This window comes from Plecotus auritus, assembly GCF_963455305.1.
Source record: "Plecotus auritus genome assembly, chromosome: 1".
Classification (NCBI taxonomy): Eukaryota; Metazoa; Chordata; class Mammalia; order Chiroptera; family Vespertilionidae; genus Plecotus; species Plecotus auritus.
The window spans coordinates 240,844,197-240,865,940 of record NC_137770.1 but is presented as its reverse complement, the minus strand read 5'-3'; the positions used below and the strand labels follow the sequence as shown (position 1 = coordinate 240,865,940).

The 21,744-nt window shown below is 39.0% G+C and overlaps 1 protein-coding gene across 2 annotated transcripts in view; it reads left to right on the top strand.

Annotated features, from left to right (window-relative positions):
- C1QTNF7 (C1q and TNF related 7) overlaps positions 1 to 21,365 on the top strand; it is a 59,739-nt gene extending 38,374 nt beyond the window's left edge. The window contains exons 1-3 of one of the 2 annotated variants that reach the window (XM_080681994.1): positions 1,758 to 2,064; positions 14,035 to 14,280; positions 20,376 to 21,365. In XM_080681994.1, the coding sequence (XP_080538120.1) occupies positions 14,043 to 14,280; positions 20,376 to 21,007 (870 nt within the window). In that variant the 5' untranslated portion in view covers positions 1,758 to 2,064; positions 14,035 to 14,042 and the 3' untranslated portion in view covers positions 21,008 to 21,365. Of the gene's footprint in view, positions 1 to 1,757; positions 2,065 to 14,034; positions 14,281 to 20,375 lie in introns of those variants that run through there. The other variant, XM_080681995.1, reaches the window with a different exon arrangement.
- Positions 21,366 to 21,744: the final 379 nt, after the last annotated feature.

Here is a 21,744-nt window from a genome sequence, read left to right as displayed (position 1 = left end):
GGATTAATCTCTTATTACCCCACTACTAATATAATGACTTTCAATTCACCAGCATGTGTTCAACCATCCTGCAACGGATAGCTGCTTTGACAGAATAACTGAAAGCAGTTAGTTTCAGCCTCATTCATATATGTACCCAAGCTGGCCGTTCCAGATTCCTTTAGGTCTCTTTACCCAGATTCCCATTTACCTCCTGGTCATTTCCATCCTGTGCTCTATAGTGTTTTACTTTGCAATAGGCTTTGAAACAGGCCAATTCTACTGTCTATTACTAATTTCCCTACATTTACATCATGGAGAGAAAAAGTTGAACCCTGGTTCCTTTCATTCCAAAGGTCCTAGATGCTTTAAGCAAATAATCTCAACCCCTCTCTAGCCAAGGGTACTTGAGAGGAAGAACCTTCATGGAGCCACTCCCAAGTTCCTCCTTTGATGTACAGCATGAAAAGCCATTGGTGTGACTTCTCTCAATAACAACAAAAATCTCCTTCCAGGAGACTTCTATGACTATATGCATAGAAGTGGCTGAAACCATTTTCTTAAATTCTATCCCATCCAGCACAAGCACTTTTTAGAGACTATTAAGAATTGTGAGGAAACCTAGAAATAATAAAAAACAAGTTTTATCTTGAGGATGAGAAAAAAAAATAACAGAGATTAAGGCCCTAATCTGTAGCTTACCATGGGATGAGGACACAAAGATAAGGTGGATGGTGTTTAAGGGTACTAACTTGTAATGAGTAGTGACTAAGCCATAGGGACCTAAATGCACAGTATAATGAATATAGATAATAATATTGCACTCTAATTGTGAAATGTGATAAAAAAAAAAAAACACACTACAATGGCAATCATATTACAATATATAAATTTTTTCAAGGTGGTACTCTGTACAACTTCAACTTATACGATGTTACAATGTCAATTTTATTTAATTAAGAAATAAAAAGATCTTATGCTAATTTAGTGAAAACCTGTGCCTCACTCCTTTGTTTATGCTTTTACCACCCTATGATGGCACTCAAATTTTGAACGGCCAGCAAATTCAAAAGACAGTTTCCTTGGGATGGGAGGGTGGATAGCAAAGGCAAAATGAAGCTTATGGGAATGCGAAGTCCACTGAGCTTCTTGGTCAAATTCGTGGTCAGAGTGCACTTCCCTAACTATTAGAGTTCTCAGTTGCTTGAGAATAATGATGGAGAAAGTAAGATGAAAACAAGATTTTTCAGTCACTTCATTTCCATAAATGACATCATGGATTACATAGTGCTGTTGCTAAGGAGATATAAGTACCTATCAGAAGGAAACAACAAAATTGATTGCATCAAAGACAAGTGGTCATAGGATCTGAAGAACCATTCTGCCCATTGAGTTGTTACTGTCAGTTCTCTACAAGAACAAAGACATATTAGGCTGTTAAGAATACCCAATTAATTGTCCATTTATCAGGAAACAAAGAAAACATCAGTACCCTACTCATAACTCTGTTTCATTTTGCAGCATGTAGAACGAGGGACCATTTTTCTGCCATGTTTATCAGAACAGGGACAAATCTCCTTGTTATTCCCCAAGACACCACCCCATGTCCAGAATCTGAAGGCTCTACCTTGAAAATTCTCAAATAGAAAGTGAGTCTTTTTTCTAAGTTAACAACTAATTTCCAGCCAGTGAGTAATTTTTTTCCCTGAAACATTCCCTCAGTGGAAAACAAATGAAGAGGGAAAAAATTAAGTAAACAAATCTGGAAAAGAGGCCATAGCACACAGAAATGGAGGCGCCTGTAAACTTTGTCAACAAAAGCAGGCTCGTAAGGTTTATGTCAAACAAAACCATAGTTTTAACCAACCCCTGCCTGCGCCTCACTTGATGAATGACTTCCAAGGCCTCTGACTCTTTGGGACTAAAGGAGAACATTATTTTTAGCACAACTATTTGGAAATCTCTGAGAACTTGGATCTGTTTTTCTGTCTGGTACCAAAGCAAGCTTCTCGCTGAGCTCTCATGAAAGATCCTCGGTCTTTTGTGGATTTAGAGTCCTGGAGCAACCCACCATCCCAGAGCAAGGTATGGTGTTTACTCTTTCTTTGAGAATTTTGGCAAATGTTGGTCCCATGCCCATATCATTATGGTAGCTTTTGAGTGTATTAAACAGACAGCTCTCTAAGAAGAATCCACGAAACTGAAGACTTGGGTTCAAATCTCTGGTCTGACACTGGTGTGGTTGCCATGAAGAAGTTACCTGACTTCTCTAGACATCAGCTCCCTGTCCAACCTACCACAAAAAGGGTCTTTGAGAAGATGATATGGACTTAACATTACAATATGTTTGACAGATGTCAGTATTTATCACTGTTGTGCCATCATAGCACTTTACATAAAGCAGCCAAAGCTATAGATAAAAATAAATATTGATGAATGAATATCTTTTCTTCTTTCAATCTTAGTTGAGCCTCTAATTGTAGACCAATCTTTGTCTTAAATGTTGGTGATACAGAGTTTATATGTTGGTGGAGAAAAAGCAAGTAAATAGCCTTAACAACCCTAGCCAGTTTTACTCAGTGGTTAGAGCATTGGCCTGAGGACTGAAGGGTCTCAGGTTTGATTCCCACTCAAGGTGCATACCTCCCCGGCTCTGGTCGAGGTGCATGTGAGAGGCAACCCATCAATGTGTCTCTCTCACATCAATGTTTCTCTCTCTGTGCCTCTCTTCCTCCTTCCCATCCTCTCTAAAAATTAATGGAAAAAATAACCTTGGGGGAAGATTAACAACAACAAAAATAGCCATAACATTGTGGTGTGTGGTCTTATAGAAGACATAGTGACAGGACAAGGGAAGGTGATGCATGGCCAATGGAAGGAGCAGTTCTGGGGAGGAAAACTGGAGCCTCACAGTAAGAGATGAGGAACCACAGAACAGAAGTCACGAACATCTAAGGTTCCATCCTGTCTCACTCACAGGGCCACTCCTCATGCAGCTAGAGAAGGAAAAGCCTGCTGTTGTGAAATCTCCCCTGCAGGCCAAGGATACGTCTTGTTTTGGCTGCCCTGGTTACCTATCCTCTTCCTAATGATTTCCAGGCAAAACACATTTTCAACTTGACTTAATAATCAAGTCCAGCCCTTTGTCATGAAGTAATGTTACAGTTCACCTCACAGGATACAGGGGAGAACTCAAGTGTTTGGAAACAAAAAGAGCTCAGTTCAAATCCTGCCTGAGCCATTTTTATGGCTGTGTGGACCTGAGCCCTCAGTCTCAATTTTCTTGTTTGTAAAATAAAAGTCGTGTGGGGTTATGAATATGTTGTCTCTAAAACACCCAGCAGAGTAATAAAAAAACCACTATGTTTTCTCCATTCCAATATTTTTTATTTAGTATTTTTAATTACGGTAAAGTATACACAACATAAAATATATGATTTTAAGCATAGAGGTCTGTGGCATTAAGCACATCACAGTACTGTACAGCTATCATACCACCATCCATTTCCAAAACTTTCCATCTTCCCCAACTAACACTGCTCATTAAACACTGACTCCTCTCTTCCTCCTCCCCTCAGCACTTGGAAATCATTATTCCACTGTCTGTCTCTATAGGGTTTTTTTTTTTAAATATATTTTATTGATTTTTTTACAGAGAGGGATACAGAGTTAGAAACATCGATCAGCTGCCTCCTTTACACCTCCTACTGGGGATGTGCCTGCAACCAAGGTACATGCCCTTGACCGGAATTGAACCTGGGACCTTTCAGTCCACAGGCCAATGCTCTATCCACTGAGCCAAACTAGTTAGGGCATGTCTCTATAGTTTTGACTGTTCCAGTTACATCATATAGGTAGAAACATACAACATTTGTCTTAGCATAAGGTCTTCAAGATTCTTCTGCAAAATAGAGACAGACTCATAGGTAGAGCAGGCTGACAACTGTTGTGGGGTGGGGACGGGGAAGCTGAGAGTGGCTAGTGATTGAGCCAAAAAGAGAAAAGAAGAAAAGGAGCTAATGGACAGGGACAACCGTGTGGTGATTGCTGTGGGGGAGTGGGGAGAGAAGAAAGGTAGGGGACAGTGGAAGAGGGTATCAAGGGGGATAAATGGTGATGGACAGAGACTTGTCTTGGGGTGGTTAACACACAATACAGTGTACAGATGATGTGTTGTAGAACTGTACACCTGAAACCTGTATAATTTTGTTAACTGGTGTCACCCCAATAAATTCAATTAAAAAAATATTCTTCCATGTTGTAGTTCGTGTGAAAATTTTGTTCCTTTTGAAGGTGGAGTAATATCCCATTGTATGCATGTACCATATCTTGTTTATCCATTCCTTTGTTGATAGATACCTGGGTTGCTTTTAGCTTTTGGCTGTTGTGAAAAGCGCTTCTGTGAACATGGATGTTCAAATATCTTTTTGAGTCCCTATTTTCACTTCTTTTGGGTAAACTCCCAGAAGCGGAATTTCTGGATGTTATGGTAATTCTGTGTGAAATTTTTGGAGGAATTGTCATACTGTTTTGCATAGCAGCTGCACCATTGTACATTTCTCACAACTACAGGGTTTTTTTTCCTAGTTTTACTGAGATATAATTGACATATAACATTGTGTAAGTGTAAGGGGTACAATGTGAAGATTTGATAGTCACTTGTGGATTTATAATCCTGGTTCTTGTGAAATGATTACCACAAGCAGATTAATTAACACTTTCATCCACCCCCCTAATTATCATTTTGTGTATATAGTGGCAACATTTAAGATTTACTCTCAGTAATTTTAAGTATATACTATAGTATTGTTAATTATAGACACCATACTATACATTAGATCCCCAAAACAGATTCATCTTATAGCTGGAAGTTTGACCATTTGACCAATATCTCCCCCTTCCTCCCACTCCCCAGCCCCTGAAAACCACCATTTCACTTTCTGTGTTTATGAGTTCAACTTTTCAGATTCCACATATAAGTGATATCATACATTATTTGTCTTTCTGTCTGATTCATTTCACTTAGTATAATGCCTTCAAGGCTCATCTATTTTGTCACAAATGACAGGATTTCCTTCGTTTTATGACTGACTAGTATTCCTCTGTATGTATACACCGCATTTTCTTTATCCATTCATCTATCAATAGACACTTAGGTTGTTTCCACATCTGGGCTATTGTGAATAATGCTGCTATGAATGTAGAAGTACAGATGTCTCTTCAGTATTTTGTTTTCATTTCCTTTGGACATATAACCAGAAGTGGAATGGCTGGGTCATGTGGTGGTTCTATTTTTAATGTTTTGCGTTGTTTTTTAGTTGTTATAGTGTTTTCCATAGTGGCTGCACTAGTGCACAAGGGTTCCCGTGTCTCCACAGCCTCACCAACACTCCTTATCTCTTTTTGATAATACCCATTCTGATAGGTGCAAGGTGCTATCACACTGTGGTTTTTCTCTGCATTTCCCTGACAATTAGTGATGCTGAGCATCTTCTCATGTGTTTGTTGGCAGTTTGTATGTCTTCTTTGGGACAATGTCTATTCAGAATTTTTGCCCATTTTCCATCAGATTGTTTTTTTGCTATTGAGTTATATGAGTTCCTTATATATTTTGGATATTAATGCCCTACCTGATACATGGTTTGCAAATATTTTCTCCCGTTATATATGTTCCCTTTTCATTTTGTTGATTGTGTCTTTTGCTGTGCAGGAGCTTTTTAGTCCCACTTGTTTATTTTTGCTTGGGTGGCTGTGCTTTTCATGCCATATTAAAAAAAAAAATGTGTTGCCAAAACCAATGTCAAGGATTTTTTTCCTGTTTTCATCTATAGGTTTTACAGTTTTGCATCTTACATTGAAGTTTTTAATCCATTTCTAGTTAATTTTTGAGTGGTGTAAGTTAGGGGTCCAATTTCATTCTTCTGCATGTGAATATTGCTTTCCCACCACTATTTACTGAAGAGACTATTTTTTCCCATGGAGTATTCTTGGCTCCCTTGTCAAATATGGGTTGACTGTACCTGCATGGATTTGTTTTATTTTTTAAATAAAAGGAAAAATACTATTTACAAAGGGATTCAATCTGTGCATACATTTTCTAGAAGTCCAATTTTTACACTGAATTATTCAGTATTTCCCCAAGTGTTTTCCATGGCTAGTTTAGCAAGAATAAAGTATTTCATCACTAAAAATATATTTACAAAATACTGTATACTACATCCTTGCCTTACAGATTCAAAACACACATCAACATGAAGGTTCTTAAATCTACAGTTCCATAAAGTAATTTTTTTCAGTATGTGTTTGAAATCTAAAAACTTATTACTTTGTAATCCCTATAGAAATATAGAATAGATGGTCATTTACAATTCACATCAAGGACAGATCTGTTCAAGAATACCAATATCTCCAGAGCTTTGATTTTCTAACTCCAAAGAAGCATAATGGTGGGGAAAATACATGTTAGCACATATTCTATAAATTTGCATAATTCAATGCAATCCTTCAAAGCATTTTGTATGAGAAGTGACTGCTAATGTGTATAAGGATTCTTTTTGAGGTCTTGAAAATGTTAAAAAGTTATGTTGTGATATACATTGAGCTGTATACTTTAAGTTGGTTAATTTTATGATGTGTAAATTAAATCTCAATAAAGCTTTTTAAAAATATTGTAATCTTTATAAAGCCATGACATGCATAGGTCATTCCCAGCCAAAATAACCAATTCATTGCAAACCAGTGGGGCATTGGGTGAAGGATAAATTATCCAATATAGAGTGTCCCCCAAAAAAGTATACACACACTTTGAATAATTATAAAGGCAGTGTTTATTAAAATACATTTAATTTTCAAAATTAAGTTCTCAGATGTTAAAGTGTGTATACATTTTGAGGGGACACCCTGTATAAGTTGTTAAAATCTAAAATTGGATCCCCATCTTACACATTTTGTCAGAAAAATTCTAATGGGTCAAATGTTAAATGTGAACAAATGAAACAATAAAAGAACTGAAAGAAAAGGGGGAGGATTCTCTTTGTTATCTTGAAATAAGGAAGGTCTTTCAAACACAATAAATTGAACCTCAAAAATGTGTTTCATAAAAAAAGTATTTTTAAAAATACATAAACAAAATAAAAAAGCAAACTGGGAAAAACTTTTAACTGCCATAAACCATGTATAAAAAATATGAATATACAGAGATATTCTTTGCACTATCCTATACAATAAAAGGCTCATATGCAAATCGACTGAACAGAAGAATGACCAGTCTCTATGACATGCACTGACACTCAACACAGGAGCTGTTCCCTGGTGATCAGTGCGCTCCCGGCCACAGATTTATGTGAGTCACAGAGCCCATCCCCCTCCCTGCAGGCTCCCTGCAGCACCATAGGAACTGCTAGACCCACCCCGAGCAAGCAGGCCTCTTGCCCACACAGGGTGGCTCTGCTACCTGAATTTGAGCCGAGACGTGCATACACTGGGAGGCTGTTTCCCACAGTGTGCACTCCAACGACCAGACCCCACACCCACACAGGGCGGCTCCACTACCTGAATTTGAGCCTGGGCAAGTGCACACGGAAGTCTGTTTTCTGCAGCACAGGAGTGGACCTCCTGCCGACACAGGGCAGCTGTGCAACCTGGTCCCCCAAGCAGACCAGGGACCCTGTTTCTCCATGTGAGAGTCAGCACTGAGCACCAGTGAATTGACACTGTTTCTCATCGCACGCTCCTGGGATTCCTGATTCCCAGTGCACGTACAATAAGAGCCAATGACTCCAATTCTTGGTGCATGCACACACAGGGACCCAGATTCTCAGCATGAGGCTGCACCAAGCAACAGAGACTCTGATACTCAACTCTCGGTGGGGGAACAGAGGGACTCTGACACCTGGCACATGCTAGGGGACTCTGCTTTTCAGCACATGCCAGCAGGGTCTCTTTTTCAGCACGGCACAGGCAGGGTCCCTGATTCTAGGTGCACGCACGAGGCCACACTGAGTGCTGGTGACTCTGATCCTGGGCGAGCGTGACTCCACCAACCCTTGACAGCCACATGTCTTGGTGTCGGAGCTCTTCAGTGACACTTGGGTGGTGCGAAACTCCCACTGCACATAGCCCAAGCCCCCACAACTCGGTGTTTGAACCTTCTGGTGATAGTTAGAATGGGGAGACAACAAAACAATCCCCAGAGGAAAGAAAAGGAAGAATCACCAAGAAAGGAAATAAGTGAAATGGAGGCATGCAGCATGACAGAAAATGAATTCAGAGTAATGGTGGTACAGTTCATATGCTGGATGGACAAGAAAATCAACAACCTATGCAAAAATCGGGAAGAAATCAAAAGTGATATTGCTATAATCAAAAACACCATGGAAGGTTTCAACAGTAGACTAGAAGAAGCACAGGACCGAATTAGTGAGTTAGAAGATAAGGTAGAGAAACAAGTCCAAACTGAATAGCAACTGGAGGAAAAAAAAATAAAAAGCAGGAGGAGAGCCTAAGGGAGCTTTGGGACAACACATAATGAAGTAACATATGTATAAAGGGCTTCCAGAAAGACAAGAAGAGCAGCAAGGATTAGAAAATCTATTTGAAGTAATAATGACAGAAAACTTCCTTGATATGGGGAATAAAAAAGTTACACAAGTACAGAGAGTCCAAAGCAAGATGAGTCCCAAAAGACCCACACTAAGACACGTCATAATTACAATGGCAAATGTTAACAACAAAGAGAGAATCTTAAAGGCTGCAAGAGAGAGACAGAGAGTTACCTATGAAAGATACCCCATCAGATTATCAAATGATTTCTCAACAGAAGCACATCAAGCTAGAAGGGAATGGAAGTAATGCAAAGCAAAGGACTGAATCCAAGAATACTGTATCCAGCAAGACTATCAATCAAAACTGAAGGGAAAATCAGGAGCTTCGCAGACAAAAAAAAGGCTAAGGGAGTTTATCACTACCAAGCCAGCAGTGCAAGAAATGCTAAAGGAAATGCTGTAAAAAAGAAGAAATAGAAAGGGAGGAAGGAACACAGGCATAAAGTACAGAAATGGCTACAAACAAGTACCTATCAATAATAGCATTAAACATAAATGGATTAAATGCTCCAATCAAAAGAAATTGAGTGACTGAATGGATAAGAAAACAAGACCCACATATATGCTGTCTACAGGAGACCCACCTCAGAACAAGGGACTCACACAGACTGAAAGTGAAGGGATGGAAAAATATCTATCAAGCAAATGGAAATGAAAAAAAAAATCTGGGGTAGCAATACTTATATCTGACAAAATAGACCTCAAAGTGAAGGCCATAACAAGAGACAAGAAAGACCACTTCATAATTCTAAAGGGATTGATACAACAAGAGGCTATAACTTGGTAAACATTTATGCACCCAATGCAGGAGCACCCAGATACATAAAAAAAAACTTCTGGAAAATATCAGGGGAGAGATTGACAGCAGCACAATCATAGTAGGAGACTTTAATACCCCATTACCATCACTGGATAAATCCTCTAGGAAAAAAATTAGCAAAGAAACATCAATCCTAAATGACTCACTACATCGGATGGACTTAATGGACATCTTTAGAACATTCAACCCCAAAATTATAGAATATACATTCTTCTCAAGTGCACATGGGACATTTTCAAAGATAGACCACATATTGGGACACAGGCAAAGTCTCTCCAAATTCAAGAGGATTGAAATCATATCAAGCATTTTCTCAGATCACAATGGCATAAAATTAGAAATCAACTACAATAAAAACAATCACAAAAATTCAAACACTTGGAGGCTGAATAGCATACTATTAAATAGTGAGTGGGTTACTAAAGAGATCAAAGAAGAAATAATAAACATCCTGGAAACAAACGACAATGAAAACACAACAATCCAAAATCTTTGGGAAACAGTGAAAGCAATCCTGAGAGGGAAGCTTATATCATTACAGGCCTACCTCAAAAAAACACAAGAAAAACTGGTAATAAACCATATAACTCTGCAACTTGAAGAATTAGAAAGAGAGCAACAAGAAAAGCCCAGTGTGAGCAGAAGGAAGGAAATAATAAAGATCAGAGCAGAAATAAATGACATAGAGACAAAAAATCAATGAAACCAAGAGTTGGTTCTTTGAAAGGATAAAAAAGATTGATGAACCTCTAGCCAGGCTCACCAAGAAGCAAAGAGAGAGGACCCAAATAAACAAAATCAGAAATGAAAGAGGTGAAATAACAACAGACCCCACAGAAATACAAAGAATCGTAAAGAAAATACTATGAGCAACTCTACTCCAACAAACTGGTCAACCTAAAAGAAATGGATCTATTCCTAAAAAAATGGGGAGACCAGGGGGAGGTTAATGGGGAAAAAAGGAGACATATGTACTACTATTTGTAATACCTTAAACAATAAAATAATAAAATAATAAAATAAAATATTTAAAAAATCAGCAGAATGAGGGAGGACCAGAAAGTATCATGTTTCAATGTTCAATAAGGTGGTAAGAGTTGGCTTTCATGAGAGGGTGGTGTTTCAGCAAAAACTGGAAGAAGGATATGAGAGATTGAGACATGCCTGAACAGAGTTCTGGACAGAGAGAAAGGATAATGTATAGACCCTAAGGCAGAATATTCTGAGTGTCTTTGACTTGGTGTCAAGGAACACCAAGATATTCAATGTGACTAGAGCTGAGAAAGTGGAAGAATAGAAGGTGAATTCAGGGAAGAAGGAGGCTTGGTGCCCAGCCAAGGAGGACCTTGCAGATCATCTTCCATGAGGCTTTTGACTTTTTTTATATATATTTTTATTGGTTTCAGAGAGAAAGGGAGAGAGAGAGAGAGAGAGAGCAAGAAACATCAAACATCAATGATGAGAGAAAATCATTGATTGGCTGCCTCCTGCATACCTCCTACTGGGGATCGCACCCACAACCTGAGCATGTGCCCTTGACTGGAATCGAACCTGGGACCCTTTAGTCCGCAGGCTGACACTCTATCCACTGAGCCAAACCAGCTAGGGCAAGGCTTTTGACTTTTAAGTGAAGTAAAATAAAGAACCATTACAGGGTGATGCCACTGTCACTTCCCATTATAATCCACACCCCTTTATCATCCTGATGCACTGAATCCCAAAACTCAACTGGCCCTTCAAAACCAGGCCACCATCACATATCAGGCATCACAACCCATTGTTCCTCAATTCTGTTGAGGACTGTTGATGGATTATCATTTTGAGTGCCTTTCAAAACATCTAGCTGTGGCTGCTTCCAGCATTTAGACTACTGTCCAGAAAAGATTCCATTTACTTGTCGGTGAAAGCAAACCATTTGTTCTATGAATGCATTTGTTTCCATTGTTTCAATTCACTCCTCTTTTGAGCACCTTGTGGCCTGGCTTTTGGAAATAAATAGTAATACCCTTTCTTTCAAGTACATCTAAAATTTCTTTCTCTATCCACCATAACCTAGACCAGTGGTCGGCAAACTCATTAGTCAACAGAGCCAAATATCAACAGTACAACCATTGAAATTTCTTTTGAGAGCCAAATTTTTTAAACATAAACTCCTAACATCACTTCTTCAAAATAGACTCGCCCAGGCCGTGGTATTTTGTGGAAGAGCCACACTCAAGGGGCCAAAGAGCCGCATGTGGCTCGCGAGCCGCGGTTTGCCGACAACTGACCTAGCCCTTCACCACACACGTCTTCACTGACTGTCCCCTGACTTGTGTTTTCAGCCTCTTCATCTGAGTTTCTGAGATGCCCTTGCCCAGAGCAACTTCTCTCCAGATAATGTCAAGTCCCTCTTAGAAGCAGCTCCTGGCCTGAGCTACAGAATCCCATCGATGTCTGATTGAAAGCCTTTTTATGATTATCTTGTATGAGCATCTCTTAAAATCCCTTCCGAAAGCCTCCTCTGATCAGTTTTTTAGAAGGAAGAAGAACTAGCAATGCAATTATTGCATCTTGTTTTAATTGTGGCAGGGGGTGTGGTTAGAAAGCCCTTTTCATTTCCTTCATCTGAGGCACATTTGAAAAGGCTGTATTTTTATCAGATCCGCTAGGCTCTTCAGAAAATGCCTTAATCCCAGTTTAGCCACAGGATCAGTCATTTTGAGTTTGTGCCATGTGACCAGTCAAGCAGACAGAACATGGCAAAGATATCCTCCTTGAGTCTGGGAGGGAGGGAGGACCCACTGGTAACATGGAGATTTGGTGAAGGATACAGAGCCTATATTTGGACACGTTGCTTCAGTTTTTCACTAATAATATTTCTAGGAATTAGATCTGTTCCAAACCACATGTGCACACTGTTTTCCTCGGTTTGTCATTCCTATGCTCTGGCAAATTTCTGGGTCTGATTCCAAGATGTTGCAATTTCCCCACGGGCACCATAAAAATGGTATTAGTGTGCCTGGGTAATTTTCCGATGCCACGATCAAAAAACCAAAGGAACTTTATCTGATTGCTTTTCTCACATTGTATAATGTTTTCCTTTGTGTAAGTATATATTAGGCATCTATATCAAGCATTGCACAGATTTCTTATTAAAGTAGAGGTCCAACTATCTAAAAACTATTCATTCATGAGGCCCCGGAAGGACATGCATACATTCTCCCATCCAAGACACTGCTGATGCTGAAGGTCATTTAGCCTAGGAAATCAGGTGTCCCCAGCCTACACCACCCACCCTTCAGCCCATATGCCAAATGTCATGATAATAAATGATCCATCATTCTCAGCTGCCAGGCTTATGGAGGGCAAACCAAGTTCTATCTGATCATAGCTGCAGACCTATTGCCTGCTCCACTCTGAGCGTGTGGCGCTAGGCAAGAAAACTTTGATTTCACTCTCGGCTCTTTAATTGTGTCTTTAATTGTGCTGACAGCTTAAATGGGACACCACGGCATCATCTCCTGCAGATTTTAAATTAAAGTTTGAGACCCCCTCTGGACATGCAGAGTACTCAAATTAACACTAATTGTCCTTACACGTGATTATTTGGTGAAAAACGTGGTTTTCCTGAAAAGAACACTTCTTTCTTTCTCCTGCTTTACAAAGCCCAGAAATTCTAAAACAACCAGGGATGCATGCAAAGATTCTATATAAGGATCCTAGCATGGTGTTTACATTGGCAGAAACCTGGAAACAAACATCTATAGTGGGGAATTCTGTACATAAAGGGTAATAGAGACAAATCCAACAATTTCTTTAATGTTATAAATAATTTTTCACATGGGAAGATGCTTGTGATAAAATTAACTGGACATAGTTGAAGAACTGCAAGAGTGATAAGATATCACTTTTCTCTATGGCTTAGAAAAAAGACTGGAAGGATACCAATATCAAAATGTAAATAATTATCTTTGGGTGGTAAAAATAAGGTTCACATTTATATTATTCATTTGTATCTCTAATTTTCAAAAAAAATGCATTACTTCAGCAAAAGGAAATCATTATTTAGCAAAGTCTATCATTGATCCCTGCAGAAAATATGCAACAAAGAAATTTTTATTTTTTATATATTTTTTTAATTTTTTAAATAAATTGTCCCTTTCCTTTTTGCAGGATAGTTTATTTTATTTTTATGTTAATCCTCACCCGAGGATATTTTTCATTTGATTTTCAGAGAGTGGAAGGGAGGGGGAGAGACTGAGAGAGAGAAACATCGATTTGAGAGCGACACATCATTTGGTTGCCTCCCACATATGCCCCGACCCAAGGTACGTGTCCTTGACCAGAATCAAACATGGGACCCTTCAGTCCTTGGGCAAAGGCTCTATCCACTGAGCCAAACAGGCTAGAGCTATTTTGAAATTTTGAAATCAATCCTTCATCTCCACCAGCCCTGCGTGGTACACTGAGAATTCTCTATTAGTAATGAGTGGATAGTTTCTAATGGATTATGAGGATGAACAGTGTGTTTTTATAGTCATGGAAAGTTCAGCACTGAAGTGATGTATTGCAAATGCCCATTCTCATGTTCCATTACACCCAAAGCCCCACCTGAGAGGGTGCCTTTATGTCTGTGTGTTTTTCTTGCAGAGCCAAAGATGTTTGTCTTGCTCTATGTTACAAGTTTTGCCATTTGTGTAAGTGGACAACCTCGAGGTAATCAGTTCAAAGGAGAGAGCTACTCCCCAAGATATATCTGTAGCATACCTGGCTTACCTGGACCTCCAGGCCCTCCTGGAGCAAGTGGCTCCCCTGGACCCCACGGTCGGATCGGCCTTCCAGGACGAGATGGGAGAGACGGCAGGAAAGGAGAGAAAGGCGAAAAGGGGGCTGCAGGTAATGAATGATGAGGCTCTGAAAAGCCCCCCTCCTTCACCCTCCCTGAAAACTACTCCCTTTCTTTATTGCTTTCTCTAAATCCCTCCTCTACTTCACCTTCATCAATCATAACAATTTATTGTGTGTTGACTATGCTTCAGACGCTGCTCTAGACTCTATGTGCATTCTCGTTTTATTGTAATGACGACTCTTTCAGGGGGAAGTCATCACATTTTATAGGTGGGAACACTGAGCAATACCACAATCAAATGAATTACTAGTGAAGGAAGAGCAGAGCTGGATCCCTACATCAGGTGCCTATGACCACTGGGGCTGGTACATCCAGCAGGCAATGCCTGCATACAAGAGGGTGCAATGGATGGACAGACAGATGGACAGGGGGGGAGGTGAAGCAGAGGCAGAATTAGGAGCCAAAAGCCTGCTGCTTCCTTCTCTGCACTAATATCCTGAACATAAAGAGGTTCCAGGGGATTTTTTCCAAAGATGAAATGACAATAGTAACATGTAGCCTTCGTTTCCTGGTTCATCACTCTGCCACCTGTCCTGTAAAAGTGAGAAAAAATAGGTTTCTCATAGCTCTTTACAGCAACACAATATCCCCTAGTCTTTCAGTAATTTGCACTTTTTCCCGTACAAATAAGTTGTCCCAGGAAGCTTGACAGATTTGCCAGCCCTTCAGAGTAAAATGGATTAAAATTCTAGAGAGGTCGTGTTTACCCAAAGAGAGGAAGTGATTTGGAATCAATCTTTGAAAACACATTTCTGAGTGCAAAAGTTGGGACAAAAGATGGGCCCAAAATATCAATAGATCTAAGAAGTGTGTCTCTCTCTAGTCATTGCACCTCGTTAGTGCTGTTATATGAAACAATGTAATATATATGCAAATTATTGGCTAATTATTCATTTCTGAATTTGTCATGCAGAAGGTATTTGGCAAATCAGTAGCTACCAAATGCACGAGTATTGTCCAATATCCGGTAAAGACTCTTTAGGTGAAAGTGCAACATCAGATAAAGAACCGTTAATGGGGAGCTTCAATCTTATATTTCAAACCTTATCATACAACAGCATAACACAACTTACTGTGTCATGATCATGAATGTCCTTAGTAACACAAAGATCATAGTTATTACCAACACTTTTAGTTTGCTATGCCTGGAAGCAGTAATGTAGTGATTACATAAACATCCATTGGAGTCAGAAAGACTTAGGCTGAAATCTTGGCTCCTTCTGTTACTGTTTAGTATCATTGGGCAAAAAGCCTCTTTGAGCCTCAGTGTTCTAATTTGTAAATAGGGAGTAGTAAGGGTGATTGTGAAGATTAAGGACAATAATACCTGTAAAACACGCAATAGAGTAAGTGCCATGTGGTAAGCACACGGGAAATGTTAGCTGCTATTACATGTGACATTGTGATCTGCAAATATGAGTCATAGCTAAGTTCGTGAATATCCAAAGCTACATAATTAACTAGAAATGAGTGATATGTCTTACAAGCTAGTTCTAGTGTTATTTAAAGATGTTTATGGATATGCATTCAGATTAAATCAGATGCTCATGATTGCTCTAATTTTAACCATGCATGCGGCCAACTACACCCCCATATTCATCAATCCACTTGTTCATCCAGCCACTCATGCTTTATTCACTCCACAAGCTTTTTGCACACCTATTGCTACCCGGGATTGTTCTAGACCAGTGTTTCATAACCTCCACCCTAATGACATTTGGGGCTGAATAATTATTTACTGTGGATGACTATCCTGTGCATTGTACAACTTTCAGCAGGTTCCCAGTGCATTCTAGGGTCACCCCTACAATTGTGATAACCAAAAATGTCTCCAGACATTCCCAACGCTCCCTTGGTGGGTGATGTGGAATTGCTCCTCATTTTTCAGAGTTCCAGACACAGAGAACACAAACTTGAATAAGACGTTGTCCTTGACTCAATAAGCAAACATTTGGGTATGGGAGTCTAACATGGAAAAACACAATCACAATACCAGGTGGGGCAAAAGTAGGTTTACAGATGTTTGTATAGAAAATAATGTAATAATTAAAAAATAATAACACAAGAATACACTATGTTTTGCATACTCACAACTGTAAACATACTTTTACCCCAACCTGTATGTCATCATCATCATCATAACCATTTACTAAGAACTTACTATACCTATGTATCAGAAATTTTACATTTAATACTTACTGTCCACCATAACCCTATTAGCAATTATTGTAATCAGCAATAACAATAATGTTACAAATGGGGGAAAATGGCGATTTAAAAATAAAATGACTTTCCCAACCTGAGATTATTTAAATCCAGTATCCACATGTCCACACATAAGGATGTATGAGAGCTAAGACAGGAAAAGTAAGAACACCTTTGTGATCAATGAAGAGGAGCACACCTCACTGACAAACAGTGGGAACAGAACCCTGGGGCTTGGGGACATGTTTTCAATGTGGCTGAACAGGACACAGCACAGCTGGGAGCTTCTCTTCCCTCTTCCCACTTAGTGACACCACGAAGGCCTTCTCATTCATGTGCCCTTGGTGGTCATCCCCACAACATTTACCCCCACCAAGTGCATGCAGAATCAAGCATAGTTTTGGTCCAATTTCCCCATCCTAAATTACAAGCACAGAGCTCATTATACTGAATTATACATTTTCTGCTGAAATATTTGTCTCCTTCACTGGTCGATAGCAATTACTGTTGTCTCATATTATTAACATTTAATTTAATTTAATCTGAATGCACATCCACATAAATATCTTCAAATAACACTAGACACCCCCCATGAAATAGATAATTCTGGTTTATCATATAGCTTTGGATATTTATGGACTTAGCTAAGACCCATATTTGCAGATCACAATATAATATGTAATAACAGCTACCTTGAAGGTGGAGCAGGTGTCATTCATGTCAAGGTCTCACTTAGCCTGGCATGTAGTGATGGTCAATCAACATTAGATAGTTCAGGTGGATGCATGCATGCATAAATCCATGGATGGGTGGGTGGATGGATGGATGGATGGATGGATGGATGGATGGATGGATGGATGGAAGAAAGAAATGACACTGAAAAAAATATTTGTGAGCCCATATCATGGAGAGTTGAAAAGAAATCCTTTCTCTCCAAGCTTTAGTACTTAAGCATAGATAATAATTTCTCCATAATTCTCTTCTCTATACAGTCATATATCTTCCTGAATAGGGAGAGGGAAAATGATCTATCCCTTCTTTCTATTCTTCATTCGTTGTTCCTTAGCCCAGGAGCAAATCTGTGATGTGAACAGGAAGAATTACTATAAATTATTACAGCTAGTCCCTGATTATCTAATTCCCAGCAGTTGAGAATAGTAAACAACTACAGAAAATCCAAACATTGAAATTATGACAACCTTTTCATTGTAAAATTGTATCTTAGTATTATGGTTTGATCTCAAAGAATTTTCAATAGGATGAGACCTCATGCAATCTAGTCCAACATCTTCATTTCAAGGTCTGGGAAACTAAAGTCAGAGAGATGAAGCCCCTTTGTCAAATTCACCTAATTCCTGGCTGAACTAGGGTTTTATCCCTGCTCTGCTCAGTCACTGTTTACTGCTTTTCCCACCAGATTTGGAGTGGATTTGGATCTAATTTCTTCATAGTACAAATGGAGCATTTGGAATTCAGACAAGAATTGACTTGCTCAAAGTCAAAAGAGGCAAAAGGATTTGAGTATATAATGAAATTTAATGGTCAAATTGTTACTGATGCCAAAATGTGTGTGTTTTAATTAATCACCAAAAGTCACTGATGAATACAACAAAAGTTGAGCTTCTATTGAACATAAAATAACAACTTAGAATTTGTTGACTTTGATTCCAAAGTTAATTTATTAACAAAATAGTATTTATATTATACATCTATCAAAAACAAGTAATCATTGAGAGGTCAAACTATTGTAGCCTTATTTAAGAAACAAATACCAGATTGTGTTCTGGCTGGAGTCAGTGGAATTTCAGTTTAAAATCAAATGTCACCCTGGCCAGTGTTGCTCAGTTGGTTGGAGCATCGTCCATACTGAAAGGTCACAGGTTTGATGCCTGGTCTGGCCACATGCCCAGGTTGCAGGTTTGATCCCCGGTTGGGGTGCAAATGGGGACAACAAATGAATGTTTCTCTTCTCTCTCTCTTTCTCTCTCTCTCTCTCTCTCTCTCTCTCTCTCTCTCTCTCTCTCTCTCTCTCTCTCTCCCTCCCTCCCTTCCTCTCCCTCTCCCTTTCCCTTCCTCTCTAAAATCAATAAAAACATATCCTAGGGTAGGAATTTAAAAAGAAAGAAGAGAAAAGAAAGAATAAATGTCATCTACAGCTAGAGAACACTTCTATGATCAGTAATAATGCTGGTCTCAGTCACTAAAAAAAAAAAATGCATTCATTATTGGCATCTTTTGTGCACCATAAATTGTCAAACAGTATCTTTACAAAATTATAGAAACAAAATATTTGATGTTTTAAGAGTAAAGCTTTAATTCTTTTCAAATTTACGTTATCCAGAACACTTTATTGCTAAATTTGCCAAATAACTGAAAAATGATCAAACTCATACACCAATGCATATGTAATATATTGAAATAAATGATACCAAAACACATTGAGATAAAAAGGCTCAGCTTAATAGAAGTTCCTGAGAATAAACTACACAATATACCAACAATATATTTTCCCTGACTACAAAGTACATTACAAATATCCAAATAATTTGGATATTTTTGAGAATGTATCATTACACAGGCACTTTTTATGGAATGGATTTGGCCATAAAATTGAATGACCTTTTTTATGCTATTAAGTCATTGCTATTACACATATGATTTAAAAATTAATTAGATGTTGCTTATCACTTTCAAGCCATGATCACCACTTCTCTGCATTTAGCCAATGGTTGATCTGTAGACAAAAAACATGGGGCAGACAGAAAATATTTCTCTATGGTGATTTTCAATTTGTTGAAATCTTTTCACAGCTGCTATGTCTTTTCTATACGTAAGGAGACCAGGAGAAATTAAGGGACTTGCCTAAAATGATACAGCCCTTAGCTGTAGAGCCAAACAGAATTTAGGATTCTTGATTCCAGCCCCAAAGGTAAGAGGCATTTTGATGAAGGGGAAGCATCAGTAGACTGAGACTTGGATTCCAGTCCTGGCCCTGCTTCATCTCTCTTGTGCTCAGTGTTCTCCTCCATAAAAGACTTACTGCACAGTGTGGCAGTCACTGTTGTTGGGTTATTGTAGCATCGTGAGCCCTCACTATGGGCCAGGAGCCCTTTACAATTCACACTCTAGCCCCGGAAATGCTCAGGCTCCTGAGTCAGGCAGGCATGAGTTCAGGTCATAGCTCCGTCATTCACTAGCTCTATCTCCTTGACCAAATGAACTTCTCCATGGCTCGGTTTCTTCATCTATGATGGAAGTAATAATAGTAATGCCTAGCTCATAAAACTGTTGCAAACCTTGAAGAAGATAATACATGTAAATAAAATGCTGTTCCTGATATATAGCAAATGTTCAATAAATATGAGCTAGTCTCATTTGATTAATTCCTTTTCATTTATTTATTTATTTTATTTAGGGTTATTATTTTCTTCTTTTGCTGATTAATTCTTTTATTATTAATACTAATAGTAGGATGGGGCATGAGACAGAACTGCCTCTGGTTCTGTCTGCCCCCATGACCTCACTCTGGGAAATGATATCAACATCATTCTCCTTAAGTTCCTTCTATAGTAATGAGTACCTGTAATGTAACTAATTTAGTGACAGGTGATCCATCATCAGAATGGTAGTTAAATATTCTTAATTATTCAGTATGAAATGATTTCTCACATAGGAAAATTTACTTGAAATTCTGATGAAATTTTTCTATTTCCATTGTAGTGATTCAGTGATATTAAAAAAAAATAATTGTTTAGTAGTACACAGTTGAAAGTTGTCTGAAAAGACAAATGTAGGGTATGCTGGGACTATGTGGGCATGCTTTTTGTCACTCTGTATTTACAAGAATCATTAATTAAAATTTAAACTCTTTTTAAAGGTTTGAGAGGTAAGACTGGACCGCTGGGCCTAGCTGGAGAGAAAGGGGACCAAGGAGAAACAGGGAAGAAAGGACCCATGGGACCAGAGGGTGAGAAAGGAGAAGTCGGTCCAGCTGGTCCTGCTGGACCAAAGGGAGACAGAGGAGAGCAAGGGGACCCAGGGCTGCCTGGAGTTTGCAGATGTGGAAGCATCGTGCTCAAATCTGCCTTTTCTGTTGGCATCACCACCAGCTACCCAGAAGAGAGGTTACCGATCATATTTAACAAGGTCCTCTTCAATGAGGGAGAGCACTACAACCCTGCCACGGGGAAGTTCATCTGTGCTTTCCCGGGGATCTACTACTTTTCTTATGATATCACATTGGCAAATAAGCATCTGGCAATCGGGCTGGTGCATAACGGGCAGTACCGGATAAAGACCTTCGACGCCAACACAGGGAACCATGACGTGGCTTCAGGCTCCACAGTCATCTATCTGCAGCCGGAAGATGAAGTCTGGCTGGAGATCTTCTTCAATGACCAGAACGGCCTCTTCTCAGACCCAGGTTGGGCGGACAGCTTGTTTTCCGGATTTCTCCTGTACGTTGACACAGATTATCTAGATTCCATATCAGAAGACGACGAGCTGTGACCAGGACTGCTGACCAGCATGTTCCAGAATCCTTGTGGGAGACACTTTGATTTCATCGAGGGGCCCTGGAAGGTGGAACACACAGCGATGCGATCCAAAGACTCCTGCTCCGATTCCAGAGTATTTACAGACAGCTCTAGCGACATTTATTATTAAAACAAGATGATTCACCAAACTATTGAAACCACACCAAGAGGAATGATATAAAACAATAACCCCAGATATGAATTCTCTTGAAAGCAGTGTTCATAAATATTTAAACAAATCCAAGACAATGTTAACAATTTTTTTATTAAATTCCCTGAGTGATCAAACCAGACGGCAATGATAATGTCTCATTAAATCTTTATAAAATCACATTTTGGCCTGTTATTTAAAAGAATCATAACATCCCAGACAAGTCTTTGATAATTCTCCAAATGCTATAGTTAGAAACCAAAGGTAAGTGATCCTGAGGAATGTCAAGCAATTTAAAGTGAAGTCATAATTTTCTTTTTTATTATTTCTTCCTTCGTGCTTGTATGTGAAACACAAAGTTTATTCTTGTATTATTATGTATTTATTAAGTATTGTATTCGAAAGTGGATACAACTGTAAACCTACTTTTGCCCCACCCTGTATATTTACTCAATAACTCTTTTATTTTTATCTTTATTGTTGAGAGTATTACAGATGTCACCCTCTTTTCCCCCTCCCCAATACCTCCCTCCACCCAGTTCCTGCCTCACCCCAGGCCT